This window comes from Bos taurus, chromosome 10 (assembly GCF_002263795.3).
Source record: "Bos taurus isolate L1 Dominette 01449 registration number 42190680 breed Hereford chromosome 10, ARS-UCD2.0, whole genome shotgun sequence".
NCBI classification, from domain to species: Eukaryota; Metazoa; Chordata; class Mammalia; order Artiodactyla; family Bovidae; genus Bos; species Bos taurus.
The window spans coordinates 102456591-102476558 of record NC_037337.1 but is presented as its reverse complement, the minus strand read 5'-3'; the positions used below and the strand labels follow the sequence as shown (position 1 = coordinate 102476558).

Genomic DNA, 19968 nt, shown 5'->3' with positions numbered 1-19968 from the left:
TTTCTTGCCTTTGAGCTTTCAAGATGTTTCTCCTGAGCCCCTTCCTTTGTGTGCCCAGCTCCCTGTTACGTAATTACGTGATTAATGCTTTCATTCCCCAAGGCGGTTGTCCACTTTTTAGTTCATGAATTTGTGAGTTAAGCAGGTATCTGTATTTTATATTTACCTACTATTAGACCAAAGTTATGGAGAAGGCAATGGCAACCCACTCCAGTACTCTTGCCTGGAGAATCCCAGGGACGGGGGAGCCTGGTGGGCTGCCATCTATGGGGTGGCACAGAGTCAGACATGACTGAAGCGACTTAGCAGCAGCAGACCAAAGTTAAAGTGATTCCCCAGTCTGTCTTGGCTTCTTCATACTAGTGCAAAACAGGTACTGCTCATTGTCAGCCATTTCCTTCCCATTATTCCTCTGAACACGTGGTGAAACCTTGCTGTTTTGTATCTAGAAGGAGACTTGAATTAAAAGACAGGAATCTTGGTATTTATTCATCAGGCTTAATTTTCCTGGTGCATTTCTGACAGAATAGGTAGAAGGACATTGTGTAATATTTTTCTACTTATTAATACAATAGTGTGTAGTCTGTCAGAAGGAGTTAATACTTCAAATTGGTCACGTAGTGTTTAATGCAGCAGTTTTTCCCCAGAGCACAGGAAACGGGGATAATTCTTAGCATTACGTGGTTTCCATTAGCCTTTAACGTTGCATGACATTGTTAATTTATACAGTTCTATAAAATTTGTCTCTTCACTTAAAAAATTAAAATTCCATTTTCATTCTTGTTCCTTTCCGTACAAACAAGAACAGTTTTGATCTTTCAGGTTTTGAAGTCCTCCTATGTAGAAAAAGAAGAATAAAACAAAAGAACGACCCTCCAAAATGTCGTGACTTAGAAAAGGAAATTTAAGTTGTATGCACAAAATGCTCAGGTTTACTTCCTGGCATTTCTGCTTGAAGATAGTTTGGAAAATCATTGTTGCTCATGTTTTATTTGTTTTAAAATTCAGCATGGTTGAGGAACTTGGCATTCTTAACTGCGGTTTTATTTTTAAATTTGTAAGAGCCTGATTGTGTAAATGGGCGCTGTTGAGTTGGAATGGATGTGTGATAATAATCCTCGTTAAAGACCTGTTGCCGTGGTAGACATTTGATCATTCGTGACAGTTTATTTTAGGTCCTGTAGTGCTACCCTGTCTGCTCAGATTATAAATACTGTGAAAGTGAAAGATGCTCAGTCGTATCTGACTCTTTGCGACCCCATGGATATACAGTCCTTGGAATTCTCCAGGCCAGGACACTGGAGAGGGTAGCTCTTCCCATCTCCAAGGGATCTCCCCAACTCAGGGATCGAATCCACATTGCAGGTGGATTCTTTACCAGCTGAGCCACCAGGGAAGCCCAAGAATACTGGAGTGGGTAGCCTATCCCTTCTCCAGCGGATCTTCCCCACCAGTCCCCCAGGGATTGAACCGGGGTCTCCTGCATGACAGGCGGATTCTTTACAAGCTTAGATACAATGGAAGCCCCAAATATTGGTACAAGGAAAGATTAAATGCACAATAATTCTCATACTTCTGATGGCTAAGAAGAGGAATATAAAGGTCCTACGTCACATATAAAGGTACTGCTTTAGTACTAAAATTTTGAAAAATACCCTTAAAAACTTGATTGCATGAATTTTAAAAAAGAGGAAACCACATTTACTCATACATAAAGGAATTTTGTAAAGGCTGGCATTTTAATTTATAACTTGTATCAGTTCAGTTCAGTTGCTCAGTCATGTCCGACTCTGCGACCCCATGGACTGCAGCACACCAGGCCTCCCTGTCCATCACCAGCTCCCAGAGTTCACTCAAATTCACGTCCATCGAGTCGGTGATGCCATCCAGCCATCTCATCCTCTGTCATTCCCTTCTCCTCCTGCCCCCAATCCCTCCCAGCATCGGAGTCTTTTCCAATGAGTCAACTCTTTGCATGAGGTGGCCAAAGTACTGGAGTTTCAGCTTTAGCATCATTCCTTCCAAAGAACACCCAGGACTGATCTCCTTTAGAATGGACTGGTTGGACCTCCTTGCAGTCCAAGCGACTCTCAGGAGTCTTCTACAACATCACAGTTCAAAAACATTAATTCTTTGGCGCTCAGTTTTCTTCACAGTCCAACTCTCACATCTATACATGACTACTGGAAAAACCATAGCCTTGACTAGATGGACCTTTGTTGGCAAAGTAATGTCTCTGCTTTTTAATATGCTATCTAGGTTGGTCATAACCCTCTTTCCAAGGAGCAAGCGTCTTTTAATTGTGTACTTCTGCCTAAAATGGTAATGGCACCCCACTGCAGTACTCTTGCCTGGAAAATCCCATGGACGGAGAAGCCTGGAAGGCTGCAGTCCATGGGGTCCCTGAGGGTCGGACACGACTGAGCGACTTCACTTACATTTTCATGCATTGGAGAAGGAAATGGCAACCCACTCCAGTGTTCTTGCCTGGAGAATCCCAGGGACGGGGGAGCCTGGTGGGCTGCCATCTATGGGGTCTCACAGAGTCAGACACGACTGAAGTGACTTAGCAGCAGCCGCGGCCTAAAATGGTGATGCATCTCTAGGTGTGGAACTGAACACGTGTTGAAAGTAACCTAAACTGCAGTAATCTATGTAACTATGTAAATTCTTCCACAACTTTATATAAAGATAAGACTTTTTCTCCCTAGAAAGTAAATGGAAGAAAAAGATGAAAAACCTTTTCCCCCTCAGTTCTGTGTGGACAGCTGAGAGTAAAAGCATCACCAGCCACGGCTCGGAGGGAGGCCGTCCGCGCCCACCGCGGCCTCTGCGTCTTCGTGCACCGCGGCACTTGTGCCTCCTTGCACGGGTTTTGCTTTCCAGTTCCGAGACCACGGACACACATTCATGTATCCCTACACTGGTGTTTACTTTCTTAGGCTCCAGAATCGCTGCAGATGGTGAGTGCAGCCATGAAATTAAAAGAGTCTTGCTCCTTGGAAGAAAAGCTATGACCAACCTAGACAGCATTTACTAATAAAGCAGAGACATTACTTTGACAACAAAGGTCCGTCTAGTCAAGGCTATGGTTTTTCCAGTGGTCATGTATGGATGTGAGAGTTGGACTATAACTGAGCACCGAAGAATTTATGCTTTTGAACGGTAGTGTTGGAGAAAACTCTTGGACAGCAAGGAGATCAAACCAGTCCATCCTAAAGGAAATCAGTCCTTAATATTCATTAGATGGACTGATGCTGAAGCTGAAGCTGAAGCTCCAGTATTTTGGCCACCTGATGCAAAGAACTGACTCATTGGAAAAGACCCTGATGCCAGGAAAGACTGAAGGCAGGAGGAGAAGCGGATGACAGAGGATGAGATGGTTGGATGGCATCACCACCTCAATGGACATGAGTCTGAGCAAGCTCCAGGACTTGATGATGGACAGGGAGACCTGGAATGCTGCAGTCGATGGGGTTGCAAAGAGTCGGACATAACTGAACTGCACTGCACTCATCTCACACGCTAGTAAACTAATGCTCAAAATCTCCAAACCAGGCTTCAACAGTATGTGAATCATGAACTTCCAGACATTCAAGCTGGATTTAGAAAAGGCAGAGGAACCAGAGATCAAATTGCCAACACCCTCTGGATCATCGAAAAAACAAGAGAGTTCAGAAAAATATCTATTTCTGCTTTATTGACTATGCCAAAGCCTTTGATTGTGTGGACCACAACAAACTCTGAAAAATTAAGAAAGAGATGGGAATACAAGACCACTTGACCGGCCTCTTGAGGAATCTGTATGCAGGTCAGGAAGCAACAGTTAGAACTGGACATGGAACAACAGACTGGTTCCAAATAGGAAAAGGAGTGCGTCAAGGCTGTATATTGTCACCCTGCTTATTTAACTTCTATGCAGAGTACATCATGAGAAATGCTGGGCTGGAAGACGCACAAGCTGGAATCAAGATTGCCAGGAGAATTGTCAATAACCTTAGATACGCAGATCTGCCACCCTTATGGCAGAAAGTGATGAATTAAAGAGCCTCTTGATGAAAGAGGAGAGTCAAAAAGCTGGCTTAAAACTCAACATTCAGAAAACGAAGATCATGGCATCTGGTCCCATCACTTCATGGCAAATAGATGGGGAAACAGTGGAAACAGTGTCAGACTTTATTTTGGGGGGCTCTAAAATCACCGCAGATGATGACTGCAGCCATGAAATTAAAAGACGCTTGCTCCTTGGAAGGAGAGTTATGACCAACATAGACACCATATTAAAAAGCAGAGACGTTACTTTGCCAACAAAGGTCCATCTAGTCAAAGCTATGGTTTTTCCAGTGGTCGTATTTGGATGTGAGAGTTGAACTGTAAAGAAAGATGAGCACCGAAGAATTGATGCTTTTGAACTGTGGTGTTGGAGAAGACTCTTGAGAGTCCCTTGACTGCAAGGAGATCCAACCAGTCCATTCTGAAGGAGATCAGCCCTGGGATTTCTTTGGAAGGAATGATGCTAAAGCTGAAACTCCAGTACTTTGGCCACCTCATGCGAAGAGCTGACTCATTTGAAAAGACCCTGATGCTGGGAAAGATTGAGGGCAGCAGGAGAAGGGGATGACAGAGGATGAGATGGTTGGAGGGCATCACTGACTCAATGGACATGGGTTTGAGTGAACTCTGGGAGCTGGTGATGGACAGGGAGGCCTGGCGTGCTGCAGTCCATAGGGTCACAGAGTTGGACATGACTGAGTGACTGAACTGAACACTGGTGTTTCACTCACTATTTCTTAATACGTTTTGACTAACATTTATAGGTTATAATTAAGATCAAAGACATAAAGACTTGACTGGGGCAGAGAAGTAAATTTGGGGATGGAAATTGTAAAGGAATAGGGAAATGATAATGCTACGTGAGAAAGTGAGCAGCCGTACAACTCTGAGATACAAACATTTGGTATGAACATGGAGAGGGCTACTGTATAGCAGTGGTCTCGATATTTCAATGACCATATGGATAAACACCTTTTAATAATTTTGTCTACTGTGTGGATAAACTTATTTAACCTGTTGGGTACAGGCTTTGTAAGGTGGCTGTTTTCCTTTAGGGGGCCCATTGATAACTTTTTCCTCTGTTTCCCTGCCTCCGTCCTTCCAGACTTTTCCTACTGCCTTTTGTTCAGACCCCTGACATTCTGTGGCCAAAAGGATCAGTCAAAATGGAACACTGACTACATAAGTAGCGATCGCAGTTTTAACATCTTTTAATGCAGTGTCATGGAATACCTTTTAATATCTTTGTTAGCGGTTTGGAAATTGTCTCTTGTTAAGTGCCTGTTCAAGTTACTTTTTCATATTTATTGGGTTGTCTGTCTTTTTCCTACTGATTTGCTGGGGTTCTTTATATTTTAGTGATAATGAGGTTTTGGTCTGATGTATTATTATAAATATCTTCTCTTTGGTTTGCTTTTCCACTTTCCAAATGGTGACCTTTGATGATCAGAAAGCACTCATTTTTATGAGGTCCAATATACCAATCTTTTCTCTTATGGTTAATGATTTTTGTGTCCTGTTTAATAAAGCTTTACACCGATCTTATGAAAATATTCTTAAATTTTTAAAGCGTGTTTTATCACTCACATTGGGCATACGGTTAACCTAGTGCTGGTATTTGTACGTGGTGTGAGGAAACAGCCAAAGTTCATTTGTTTCTGTAAGAGTATTCACCTGACCCAGCCCAATATATTGAACAGCTCGGTGCATTGCAGTTGGAATTGTTAAGTCTTCGCATATGATAATGTAAGACTTCTGACACCTCTGATCTTCCAGATGGTCTTAGCTACTCTTGACCCTTTGAATTTTCAGACACATTTTAGTAACAGCGTCTCAGTTTCCCTAAGGGACCGTGTAGATGTACCTTAGGGTTTAATTGAAACTGCATTAAAAATTAGATCAATTTCAGGAGAATTTGTATCTTCTCAATTTTTTGAGTTTGGCAATCCATAAACATGGTATATCCCTCTAATTACTTGTCTTCTTGAATTTGTCTCAGCAATGTTTTAAGATTTACATGTAGAGGTTAGACTTATTTTTAGTTTTTTTTTTTTAATTTCTAGCTGTTTGATGTTTGTATTTTATTATCTAATTCTTTTTGCTAGCATGTAGAAATAAAATTAATTTTTGTATTGTCTTTGCATCCAGCAGCCTTACTAAATTCACTTTATAATTCTGTAGATTTTTTTTTGTATCTTTTCATGCACATATACCACCATATCTATTATTTATAGAAGATATGTTGTATATATACATGAAGAGATACTGAAGTGGGTGGTCCTCCTCCAGGGAGCCATCCCACCCCAGGGCTCAGACCTGCATGTCCCGCGTGGGCAGGCGGGCTGCTCTCTGCTCAGCTTCGCTCCCTTTGTGAATTTTCAGTTTCTCCAGAGGAGGCAGAATGAATAGGAGCTCACCCCCATGTGCTTCCTTCTTTCAGGGGCACAGCTCCTCAGGGTCTGCCTGCACTGGTTTGCTCCGTGATGTCCATGAGCAGATTTCACGTGTTATCGAGCTTCCGTAGTCGTTTCCGCTGGGAGAGTTAGTCCCGGTCACTGCTCCTCCACTGCGGCCGAAGCAGAGATCGGGTCATGGTCGTTTTGATCACTGTTGACGCTTCCCCACAGTGGCTCCTGCTGTGAGAACTCGGCTGTCACAGGGTCACATGGGCGGCTGTCACAGGGTCACGTGTGTTCATTTTTCCTTCATGCACTAGACGTTTTTTAGCTCCTGCTTCAGGCCAGGTACTATTTTAGAAACAGGTGATATAAGAGTAAATTAGGTAAGATCTCTGCTTCCTGTTACTTAACGGCTTCTGTGTCGTGCTTGTACCAATTAAAGACCTTGCTTACGCCTAGGGGGAGAAAGGTAGACTAAGGCCTTTCGGATGACAGCACCTTCCTGTTTTGTACAAATGTTTCTAGCCCTTTAAAAAGCCCCGCTGAGATGGCTTCAGTTCACGGTGCACACGCAATACACCAGTGTTTGTTCGGCCTCTGCAGAGCTAGGACATCATGCTTAATTCTCTACCTGTGAGTTTTCACATCATGCAGACAAAATAAACATGTAAAAAACTCAGTTTGAAACACGATTATATGACAGTTTGAGCTGAAGCTCCAGGAACTGACTTATGGAGAACAAATTTAACTCTGAGATTAAATCTTTCCATGAGTGTCACCGTGAGTCTGATAAAGAACCAGCCGCCTGTCGTTCCTCACTTCAGTTTTCACACGCTGCAGAGCACTCACTAAACGCTCTGAGAGGCTGAAAAACGGCCTGGTGTTCTCAGTCTTCCAGAATAGCTTAAATGTCACTGAGAAAAATTTAACCTGGGCGCATAGCACTGTTAAGATATTATGGTCAAATAAAAAAGTTTACCCCTCTGTCCTTTGCTGTTCTTTCCCACTTTAGAAATTTTACCTAATGGATTATTTTCTATCCCAAAGACATGTTCCAGAGATGACCCTTTGTACCTCCAACTACAGTCCATTTTCACGTGATCAGAGGCAGTCGAAGAGCTAGAACATCATCACAAGAGAAGGTAGACTGAGACCCAGAAACTCAAGTGCAGTCGGGACAGGCCAGGAGCCCTCAGCACCTTGGCTTAGTGTCCTTGGAATCACCGCCCTTTTGGAATGGTCTAAGAACCACCAGTTAAGAGGAGGAGAAGCCCAAGTCCCTCTGCTGTTCATCTGAAATGACCGCAATGCTGTTAATCCGCTGTGCATGCTCGGTCGCTCAGGCGTGTCCGACTCTGTGCAACCCCATGGACTGTAACCCGCCAGGCCCCTCTGTCCATGGGATTCTCCAGGCAAGAACACTGCAGTGGGTGGCCAGGCCCTCCACCAGGGGGTCTCCCCCACCTGGGGATCGAACCCTCGTCTCACGTCTCCCGCATTGGCAGGCGGTTCTTTACCACTGGTGCCACCGGGGAAGCCCAGCACCCCAGTATAAAGTAAAAAGGTTTTTAAAAAAGTTGAAGCCAGACACAAAAAGCCACATGTTGTATAATTCCAATTATATGAAATGTTCCAAATAGGCATATCCATAGACACAGATCAGTGGTTCCCGGGGATGGTGGGGTGGGAAATGGGAGTGACTGCCTGTGTATGGGTGATAAGGTCTGGGGATGGTGAGGACGTTTGGAATTAGATAGTGGTGATGGTTGCACGGCATTGTGACTATACTAAAGACCACCGGATTGTCCGCTTAGCACAGTATTGACCGGAGATGTATGACGGCCACAGACATTAGTTTCTGCAAAACTCCCTCAGTCAATAATGTGTTTAGATGGTGAATTTTATATTCTATGAATGTTATCTTAATTTTTTCAAAATCACATACACCTAGAAGAACTACCAGCCAGAGAGGAAACAGTCATTTTGAGGAAGCCAGTTCTAACACCTTGCTATTCAGAGAATACCCTTCCCAGCCATCCTTATTTCAGCAGCAACTCTATTTGAAACACAATTGATACTATGTTTGGAAAGCCTCTTAGAACAGAACCTAAGTCCTTGGGTTCAAAGTGAATGTGCTTCTTGCCGAAAACCTCAAAAACCTAGCCTGACAGAGGGCACCTCCTTCGGACCCTGTTTTCCCAGCGCTGGGATGTGTTGGATGGATGCTGATGTGCCCTACGTTTTACCAGCAATTACATACAGCTGCTCATTACTGTACTTTATCTGCTCTGAGGTGAATCCCTCACTTTTGGCCTCGTCATAAAGGGACCGCCAGCCCTGTGTTTTACATACATTTTTCTTTGGTGAGTGCTTTTCTCAGATATCTAATCCTACCTATGTTAGCTTTCTCTCAGAAGCAGATTCATTTGTGCAGCAAAGTATTTTCTTGAATCATAAAGTCATTTGGAGCAGTTATTTTTTTCTCAAACAATTCCATCGAAGCACCAGAAAATCATGCTACTCAAGACTGTGCCTTTTTACTGAAAGTGCAGTTGACTCTTGAATAACACTGGTTTGAACTGCACGGGTCCACTTATATGTGGGCTTCCCTGGTGGCTCAGCTGGCAAAGAATCTGCCTGCAAGGCAGGAGACCTGGGTTCAATCTCTGGGTTGGGAAGATCCCCTGGAGAAGGGGACGGCTACCCACTCCAGTGTTCTGGCCTGGAGAATTCCATGGACTGCATAGAACGTGGGGTCACAGAGAGTCGGGCACGGCTGAGCGGCTTCACTTTCACACACTGCAGTACTGTGCTGCCCTAGCTGCTTAAATCAGGACACGAGATCCTCCTCTAAAGGAGGGTCAGCCAGCAGTTACACGCAGGTTTTTGTCTGCATGGAGCGTGGGCACCCTTAAACCCCCTGTTGTTCAAAGGTCTACTATTGTCAGAGGTTATACTGTCTCAACTCCACTGTATGCGTTTAAAATATATTTAACCTTACCAATTTATTTATACTCATAAAATGCAAAGATTTTATCAACATGAGAGTGAACCTTTTTATTCACCAATTGAGACAGCACAAGAAATTTTCTTTTTTCCGAGCAAAGATATGAACTATTTTGAAGAAAATTAATTCAACTTTAAAAGTGTCAAAATGCTTTTATAGCAAATGCAAATAAAGGTGTTTCAAACCACAAATTGTTTTACATATAATCTTCATGGGAAGAATATATATTGCAGCACAATAAAATCAGTACTTTTTATAAACTTTGGTGAATGTTTTGAAAGTATTTTTAAATGGTACATTAAAATTTTTTTCTTAAAATATTTTTAATATATTAGAATAAAGCACACCTATTATGTAGTATGTATAGTATAACTTGTTTTATCATTAATCTAATTGTATATATGTTTTAAAACAAAAGTAGGCTGGGAAGATAAAAATTATTTGTAATAAGTACACTGTTTTACTGAGTAATTCTGTCTTAGATATTTGAGTAAAGTCTACTGGCAAGGTTGTCCAGATTTTTTTTTAATTTTTGGTGCCCTTGCTTTTGAGACTCTTATTGGCTTTCTAATGTCAGAAAAACCCTACTCCCCTAACAATTCATAAAAGTTTTTCTCATGGTAAATACATACAGTGAAAAACTCAAATCTTTCAAAATTCTAATTAGTGTTTAAATTGACTCATTTGAGCCGTATGTATGTTGCTGCTGCTGCTGCTAAGTCGCTTCAGTCGTGTCCGACTCTGTGTGACCCCATAGACAGCAGCCCACCAGGCTCCCCCGTCCCTGGGATTCTCCAGGCAAGAACACGGGAGTGGGTTGCCATTTCCTTCTCCAACACACGAAAGTGAAGAGTGAAAGTGAAAGTGAAGTCGCTCAGTCGTGTGCGACTCTTAGCGACCCCATGGACCATAGCCTACCGGGCTCCTCCGCCCATGGGACTTGCCAGGCAAGAGTGCTGGAGTGGGGTGCCATCGCCTTCTCCAATATGTATGTTATGAAAGCTAAAAAGCTAACTATTTGTGACTATTCTCCTTAATGTATAATCTTCATTCAGTTCAGTTCAGTTCAGCTGCTCAGTCGTGTCCGACTCTTTGCGACCCCATGGACTGCATCATCTTCCTTATGTAGGCTCTTTAAGTTAGTTTCTGCAGTGGTTTTATGTTAAGTTTTTCAAACATTAGCAGATCATGGTGGCTATAGTAAAGGGTTTTGTTTTAAATCTGGTAGCATATTTAGGGATCATTAAATTATAAAGTATAATGTCAAATCTTCATACTTGCATTATAAGTACTTAAAATTAGTCTGTATTAATAGTCTAAATAGATACCTTAGTTTGGAGGGGAAAAATACTATTCTATTGTCTAGTTACTTAACAATTCACTTGTCGCTAGTTACTGAATAGTTCAGTGAAATACATTTGGAACTTGTAACACCTAATTAATAAGACTCGTTCCTTAAGTGGACTCTGTGCTTTGCTGGGATCCTAGCCTATGCTGAAGTACTCTCTGATACCAGTGATCAAAGCAACCATCGAGTATGAGATATCTGTGCAGTGTTTGTTTCTTAGTAAATGAAAGAGAAGGCTACACATAGTTAAAACTAGTAACACCAGCTTGGTTCCCTAAAGAACTAATATAGGGGCTTCCATGCTGGTCCAGTGGTTAAAAGTCTGCCTTGCAATGCAGGGGACGCGGGTGTGATCCCTGGTCAGGGAACTAAGATCCCATGTGGGGCAGTTAAGCCCATGCCCTGCAAATAAACAGCCTGTATGCCACAACCAAGACCCAATACAGCCGAATAAATAAATAAAAATAAATATTAAAAAAAGAACTCACAGATCTATAACAGGTAATAACATTCTAGAGTTCTGGGATTATTTTAACATAGCTTTAAAGATGGCTAGAATTTGGATTTAATACAACAACTTCAGAGTCCTAAACTTTGGTGTTTAAAACACCCAGAGATAGGTATTTATTTTTTGATGATTAGGTAAAGAATACATTTTGTTTACTTGGTTGATTTTTATCTAGACTTTATAAATGTGATTTTTTTTTTAAGCTATTTCATTGTTGGTGCCTTCATGGGAAATTTTAGTTTGGTTAGTCAACTCTTTCCACTGAGTTTTGGGTATTTGAATTTTTTTTTTTTTTGAATTTTTTGTTTGTTTGGTTGGTTGGTTTGGGGGTTTCTTGTGGGTGAAGTGATAACCTAAGGAGTTTCTGCAGCAGAAATATCATGAAACTATACATGTCCCTTATAAAGTTGTGGCGTTTAGAGGAGTTTTTCAAAGCCTATGTTGGGAGGTAGGCAAATTAAGCAGAGCATCATAGTGAACTCTCTTTTTTCACAGTGAATTCATCTTATGTATAGAAAGGCAAACATATTTGGCAGTTTTTGCTAATATTCTGGGATTCTTTTCATTGTCACTGTTTTGCAAACTTAATAATGTTCCTTTCTGATAAGAGGCTGGCTGGAATTTATTTGTATTTAAAGAAATATTTTTAATGTGGAGAAAATAAAAGCTGCACATATGCCTCTCATATGGCAACTCTAAATTATCATTGCTCCATCACCAACCATACTAACAGCTTCAAATACACAGTTTTTCATTAAACTTAGCACTCTACATTGAGCATTTTCAAATCTTATTTGGGCAGGTTTCATATGATAGGAGTAATACATGAATATTTTTTCCTTTTAAGGTATTTAGACATTGGAAATTAATGGTTTGCTTATGAGCCATAGATTTAAGGAAACATTGTAGATGAAATTTCCATTCTTTTTTTGTAGATGAATTGCTTAGGTATAATACTATGTTTCTATATTCTAGGACTCTCACCAAATAATAATAATTTCTTAATGTTGACCAACATGTTATTAAATTCGCTCTTTTTGTTCACAAGAGCTCTGAGGTGATTAGGAACACTGTGTTGAAGTTGGCTGCAAAGTTGACTGTTTTCCACTGAGCCTCCTGGGAGAACCGAAGCCCCAGGAAGCTGTGAGTGATGAAGCATAGAGCCCGCCATTCGTGTGCAGCTTAGTCAGGGCCCGGCTTTGTTTCCTAGTGTCAGTTTTTAATAATTACACTTATCGCATCTTAAGCACATTTGTCCTTTAAAGGAAAACAGGGTTACCAGAAAAGAGCTCACTTTCTCTTTTTTCTTTCACTCTTTCCTGAACCGTTGGCTTTAACTGAAGAGTAAAATGGATTACATTTGACTCTCCATGAGTACTGCTGATAAGTTTGCAAAAACAGGTGGGAAGGCAATTAAGTACTGGATTTCCAGATGGCCAGACCCTCAGCCCCTGTGTGCCTCCTCCTCCTTCTGTACAATGAGAATAACTATACTTGTCCTCCCCTGCCTCAGCAGCACAGTGAAAGATCAATTAAAGTAGAGGAAAAAATCCAAGGTGCAGTGATCCCAAAGATGGACAGAATATAGATGTAGCTGTTATTTAATAATGATGACTTTGTTACATAGCAATTTAGTTGTGTCTTTGTTGATTCTGTATAGTGAATATCAGTTAGCATTTTGAAGTGGAAATTGATAATAGGGAGTTTTTTTAATTACATAGATTTTTAATACTTAAGTGCTGGGAGCCAGCACGGGAGTTCCCATCCATGACAAGGTCATGCGGAGAGTTCTGGTGCCGAGAGTTCCGGTGGGCAAGGTGAGCCAGAACTCGAGGGGTGCCCCTCTGGGCCTGCCTGAGCATCTACCCCAAAACCAAAATCTGTCTGTCTTACTATTTCACGACTTTCACCAACTCTTCTGACATTAATGGGGGCCTATCCCTGACCACCTTTCTCTGTAAGAAAATCAACTTAAAACTCTAGTTAATAAGTCTCCTGGGCATAATAGGAGTGTTTCAATTCAAACCCCTCTGATGACTTTCTAGCTTGCCTGACAGGTTTGTTCAGATTCACAGCCTCCCAACCACGAGAGGCACAGGAAGCTTAAGATATTCTAACAATGCAGAGCTTCTCAGAGAGTTAAAATAGAACTAGTAGAGGATTTCTTTGTTGAGCTAATGCTTGCTGCCAAGTTTCCATATCCCTTACCTACTGTGTCCCTGGGAGTGTATTGGTTAATATAGTTGGTGTATGGAAATGTAAGTAGTAGCTTTAATGTTTGCAACCTTGGACCCCTGAGTTAATTCTTTTCTTGTTATAGCCCACCACACTTTTGCCCTAAAGAAGGCAATTTATCTAATGCTTTTGGAGGGTGACGCCTGACTTTAGAATAATCACCTTTAGAGAAAAATAAGTTTTCTGAGGAAAGGGTCATAAAATGTTAACAGGCTTCCTGGCCAGAAGATGATGTAAATCACCTAAAACTTTTGCATATGATAAGTTTGCAGGAAGAAAGCCTGGCTTCGATAAGGATCAAGGACTGCTGTCCTTGCATGACTCTATCCCTTCCCCAATTATCCTCTATGAACAACTTAAGGTATAAAAACTGCTTTGGAAAATAAAGTGTGGGCCTTGCTCACCGAAGCTTGGTCTCCCCATGTCGTTCTTTCTCTTTCCTTTTCCTATTCAGGCTGATCTCCCTGGAGCGCAGGGGCTCTCTGCGTTCACTTTTCTGCCTGGGCTTCTAAGACCCACTCGAGAAGGTACCTAAGGTGGGGCACCTTCCTCGATTCGAGAGGGCACCTGCGGCCTACGTGAACAGAGCAAGTCCCGTGCTGGGGTTTTATTGGCTTTCTGCGTAAACCAAAGAATATCAGCCTCTTTTCTCTCCTCTATTTTCTTAACTGCAAAATTCTTTCCCTGTCTCTTTCTCCTTTTATCTATCATTTCGCCAACGCCGTCCTCCCGAGGGAATCCCTGGATCCAGCTGGGGCTGGACCCTGGTACTTAAGGTCATCGAATAGTAGTATTGGGGGGAAATTTCGAGTGTATGCTATAGATCCAAGTGTGGGTTTAGAACATAACACTACACCCAGCTAATTTGTAGACTGCCTGCTATTTGAGTTGGCTTGGTTATTTCAGAGGCCTGCACAGTTGATCAGGTCAGACCATCATCATAGCAGTATTTTTAGCATATCCCAGAACCTTAGAATCTAGGAACCTTGGCGCCCATCCCGTGCAATTTCCTGCTGGAAGCCGCGCTCCTTCCTGGTGACCTCGCTGCTGCGTGCTGGCGCAGCCCCTTCCTGAAACAGTTTGGGGCAGGAGGGCTGTGCTGCCTCCTCGCTGCTTCCATGTGCCCCTTTTGTTCAAGAATCCCCTAAAACTGTGGAACTAGTCGCGTGTTCCAGTACAATGCAAGCATTTACAATCTTGTATTGAACACCGTCCTTTTTTAAAGGGCCCGGGTTGGCATCATTTTCTGGGTTTTCTTTCATTTTTGTTTTCACCGTGGTTTTCCCCATTGTTTTTGACCTGATTTCATCGTTGATTGGGTGGTTTTCTCCATTTTCTTAATAATTTGACCATATATTCTTCCCCTTTTATTTGTATCTTCTTCCACTTGGCATTTATGGTGAGCAAGGAGGGAAGGGATGTCTGGTTTTTGAATGGGCTAAACCCCTGACTTCTGTCCTTGGCTTCCTGTGGCGGTTGAGTTGATAAGCACCTCTTATTTTAAAAAGGTCCTTCAAAACTAGAAGCCGTGCCTTTGAGGGCAGTGCCTGGGAAGCAGCGTCAGGCACTCTAGCGAAGGGGAGCTGAGCGGACCTCAAGTAGAGTGTCCCAGCCCCCTGCAGCCAAGGCTCCTTCTCTGGAGCATGCTTCCAAAGACGGGAGATACGTGGCAGAGGCGAGGCATTCCAGTGTAGCACCAGCTGCCAGGTAGGGCAGCCTGAGATGGTGTGTCCATCTTGCTTTAGCAGGTCAGGTTTAGGACATACCTAGTTTTGATATTTAAATCCTCCCGTTTGTCCCATCTTTGGGAAATGACACTACCTTTGTTTTGCACTCTGGCCCAAATGTGCATCAGTAAAGTAAATCACTTGAGTCGTATCTTTTCATTTGGTTTCACTTCTCTGCTCCTCTTTCTCCTTTCACACTCTCCTCGCTCTCCCCGCGGGATCCCTCTGCTTTCTCCCACCTTTCTGAAGGAAGCTGTTCTTGTTCTTACTGGCCTCCAGGTCACCACCTCAACAGCCTCGGGCTCCAGACCCTCTACAGAGCTTATCAGTGGATAGCCGCCAAGTTAACTCTTTTAGACACTTTTAAACAACTATTTGCCATCCAATCACATCAGCTATGCGGCAGTCTAAGGTGGCCCTTCAGGCAGAAGAATCGCCAGCCAGAGTGGGTGTGCTTCTAAAATAAAAGACCTGTAGTTAATGACCTCCTTCAAAAAAATTTCTCTTTTCAGACATATGGGGGCATGTTCATCCCTGGTCAAAACTTTGTTTGCAACTTCAAAAGGGTTGCTTCTGAAGGTGTCATTGCAACCTTTTGTTGCTGGCTCTGTCCACTGCCTGATAAGCAGCGGCTGAGTCACCTTCCCCTGAATGCAGAGGAGCAGCTGTTACACTCAGACCCCAGGCAGCCCGCAGCCTCTCCAGCTGGGACCAACGACTCATTTATCATCAAAGAGGGGAGCTGCTCTATTTGCAGATGTCTGCTTGTATTTTTCTTTTCTTGATCTTTGTCATGGTCTGCTTGCCTTAATGAGGTTCTTGACCTGCATATCTGTCTCTTTTTCTCTCTCTCTCTCACCTTTATCCCAATTTTCCAATATTAAAAATTCCTCTTTTATGCTATAAAGAAGCAAAAAGTCCTTTTATGTGAAATCTATAAATAGGGTTTGCTTTGGGACTAGATAATTTCTTCTTTGGGTTGTAAACCTCAATTTGGATGGCAATTATAATGGGTTTTTAACCTCTTTGAAAAAGCCCTTCCGGGGCAAACCTTTGACATAGTTACTTAACTGGCATGCAATTACAATTTTATTTGCATGATTTTTTTCCTAAGACTCTAGAAGAATTTAAGACATTCTGACAATGCAAGAAATAAAATTATCCTCACATCAAGGATCAACGTTTCTCTTATATGTGCCTTTATGCCATTTTTCTTTTTTTTATTAGTATTAATCTAGTATTAGTCCTCTCCAAAGGGAGTGGTTGGCTGTCTCCCACAGTAAGTGTGTAGAAGCTTTTCTATAGCTGTTTTCCTGAATCCCATATAATACTTCATGGTAGGATTTTTTTAATTGATTAATTCTAGCTGGGCTAGAATCTTCAAGTATTAGTTTAGAAGAACTAAGCTTTACACGTTTCTTTTGTTGCTATAAATATTCATAGTCATTTGAATGTTATTTGAATGCTTTATAACAGTGATAACTGGTATTGCTATTGATTAAAGGTAAAATGTAAGGAGTTAAGAGTTTGTATACTAAGAGCTATTGACGGAGAATTTTCAGAATCCCATACTGCTTGTGTAAGACGCATGTGCTTTTTTAACCCCCTCGTCTCAGCTCATCTCCCCTTTGTTCAGGCAGGTCTGAATGAGTTGTCGCTGGAAGACACACAGGAATCAAAAAGGGAGCCCAGCGTGGAAATACGGCATCATCTTGCCTTGGGAGTTTGGCCTCAAGGTTTTTATATGTGGGTTTTGTTTTTAACAAAGCAGTAAGGGCTTACTTTCTGTCAACTTGTGTGTGTGTAAAGATTATTTGTTCAACTTTAAGAAAAAAGTAAACCTGTGAGCGTGTGGACACAGGATTCCGGATTTGGTGTGTGGGGCGGCTTGCGGCAGACCGCGTGGTTCATATACAGCGTGCTGGTTTGAGAACTGGGGCTATTAAAGCAACCCCGCGGGAGCTCGCAGCAGTTCACGTCTCAGGGGAGCGACTCGGGTGGACTTGCTGCGCTCGGAGGGTGTGCGGCACCCGCTCTCCTCCTGCACTTGGCCGCGGTGCTTTGCGCCCCTTGACAGCGGGGGGCGCTTCCGCGGCGCGCAGTTCTCTAAAGGTCTGGTCCGGCAGCTGCCGTTCATTGCCCTTCTTGAAAGAACCCGTCAGGATCCAAAGACTCCAGGAGAGACCAGCCCCTGACAGATCGCAGGGAGAGAACGCCTGGGGCTTCCTTACCACAGCCCTTGGCGGCGGGTTCCCTGCCTCCCTGGCCGCCTCCCGCCCAACCTTCTGCGACTCTCCCCTGCCCTCGGCCCCTGACCCCTCCCTTTTCTCCTCTGAAACGCACCCGCCTGCCACCCCTCAAGGCCAGCTCCACACAGTCTTCCAAAGAAATATCAGTAGTTCCTTAACTAGACTCTCTTGGAGGCAGCAGCATGTGATGGAATGAGCGTAAGTTCAGCTGCTGTGTCAGCTAGCGTTGCTGCATAACAAATAACCCCAAAACCCAGTGGCCTAAAAACAACCACTGTTTATCGTTTCCCAGTCCCTATGGGTCAGGAATTCAGGAGCAGCTTACTGGGTGGTTCTGACACACCAGAGCCCCTCCTTCAGGTGGGAGGATGGTGTCTGGGCTGCCGTCCTCTGATTGTTAATTAAACCAGGGCTGGCTGATCTTTCCCAGGACGGCTCACTCTGGCTCTCATCAGGGCCTCTTGAGTGTCCCTATGCTATGCCAACTGGGTCCCCCTCAGCTCAGTACCTATGAGAGAGCAAGGAGGGAGTCATGGTTCCTTTGGGGTCTTGGTGTCGGATGTCAGACATCACATTCTCTAGAAGCTGGCAGCCAAGTACAGCCACTCTTAAGGAGAGGAGAATTAGACTCCCCTTTTGAAGGGAAGTACTAAAGAATTTGTGGACATATTTTTAAATCTCCCCTCTTTCACTAAGTGATGTTGGATGAGTTACATCCTGAAGCCTTAGTTTCTTCGTCTTTAAAATGAGAACAAAACTGTCTCCTCAAAGGGTCACATACAGATTCAAACCACGCCTAAGGCCCTGCAGGTGGCCCGTGAGTGGCAGTCACTGTTACCCGGGCTCGGGGAGAAGGCCAGGGCCAGTCTCTGCTGAGGGTCCAGGTAGGATGGGCCCCCGCCGTGGTGCTAAGTGAGTGCTCGGGAAAGGCGCTCCCTGGGAGTCCCACAGCGCAAGGGGCTGCCCCCGCTGGTCAGCGCAGGAGCCACGCTGGGCCCAGGGTTCCAGAGTGGCTTCTGAGCGGGGCCCGTTTCGTCCTCCTCCCACTGTTCACCCTGCAATAGGACCCTGGCCACGTCCAGTCTCAGAATGGGGCTTCCCTGGTGGCTCAGACGGTAAAGAATCCGCCTGCAACGCTGGAGACCTGGGTTTGATCCCTGCTTTTGGAAGATCCCCTGGAGAGGGGAACAGCTACCCACCCAGTATTCTGATCAGGAGAATCCCATGGACAGAGGAGCCTGGCGGGCTATAGTCCCTGGGGTCACAGAGTCAGACACTACTGAGCGACTTTCACTTTCAGAATCTGGTGCCTTATGCGGCAAAAGGAAGCTTCCTGGTCTTGAAATGGAGAGCAACCTGGATGATCCAGGAGGGCCTGATGTCACCACAAGGGTCTCCATGGGAGAGGCAGGAGCTCAGAGAGCAGAGAAGACCCTATGCTGCTGGCTCTGAAGATGGAGAAAGAGCCCACGGGCCTAAGGACATGGGTGGTCCCCAGAAGGACAAGGAAATGGATTCTCCCCAGAGCCTCCAAGAAGAGCCAGCTCTGATGACGCTGACTTAGACAAGCGAGATTGACTTTGGACTTCAGGACTCCCGCTCAGCAGGATGAGACCCCCTCCAGAACGTGGGGGCCAAGATCACAGGGCCCCCTCTCTCCCGGCTCCAGGGACTGTCTTCCCAGGAGAAGCAGGGAGGCAGCCTTTCTCCACCCGCGCCAGCTCCCTGTTGCCGAGGCCGCGTTTTGGGCACGTCGCATGTGAGCTGGGGCCTGGTTCTCCTCCTGCCCCCGTTTGGGGGGCGCTCCGCCACGGTCCTGGGGCACGAGAGCTTCAGGCCTGGTCTTGCCGGACGCCTGCGGCCGAGTTCCTTGGTGCAGAGGCTCGGAGGCCCGCGCCCCGCACCCTGACCCCACTCAGCCCCGGAGCCGGACCTCGCTGCGAAGGAGGCCCACCTCGGTCCCCGACCCCAGACAGAACTAGGTTCTAGCTCGCCTCGGAGCAGGGGTTTAGGGATGTAAGGGGCTGAGGGAAAAGGGTACGGGGCTTCTTTTTGAGGCGCTGAAAATGTTCTATAATTGGCTATGGTGACAGTTGTCCATACCTGTGTTTATGCTGAAAGCCTGAGTTGTATGCCTTCAGTGGGTGAATTGTATGATCTGTGATTGTATCTCAATAAATCTGTTTTTAAAAGGAACCAACAAAAATTAAACTTGCGTCACTTTGAGCCACCGTGTCCATGCAAGCTGTCGCAGCAGCAGCGGGAATGAACGGCTCCTCCAGCCGCGCGGTCTCAGCCGTGACCTCTCTGCTCCGTCTCCCTGCTGAGGGCACGCTCTCGCAGCGTCTGCCTCTGGCTCCTGGGTGATTCACAGCCTCTTGGAGGGGTGTCTTTTTCCTTAGCTTGGGTGAGACAAGCTTTCTTTACACCAAATGAACCCAG

The 19968-nt window shown here is 44.3% G+C and overlaps 1 protein-coding gene across 1 annotated transcript in view; it reads left to right on the top strand.

Moving 5' to 3' along the window:
* Positions 1-19718, top strand: part of RPS6KA5 (ribosomal protein S6 kinase A5) — a 217030-nt gene extending 197312 nt beyond the window's left edge. The window contains exon 17 of the mRNA XM_059890250.1: positions 16914-19718. Within this exon, the coding sequence (XP_059746233.1) occupies positions 16914-17051 (138 nt within the window). The 3' untranslated portion in view covers positions 17052-19718. The remainder of the gene's footprint in view (positions 1-16913) is intronic.
* The last annotated feature ends 250 nt before the right edge of the window (positions 19719-19968 follow it).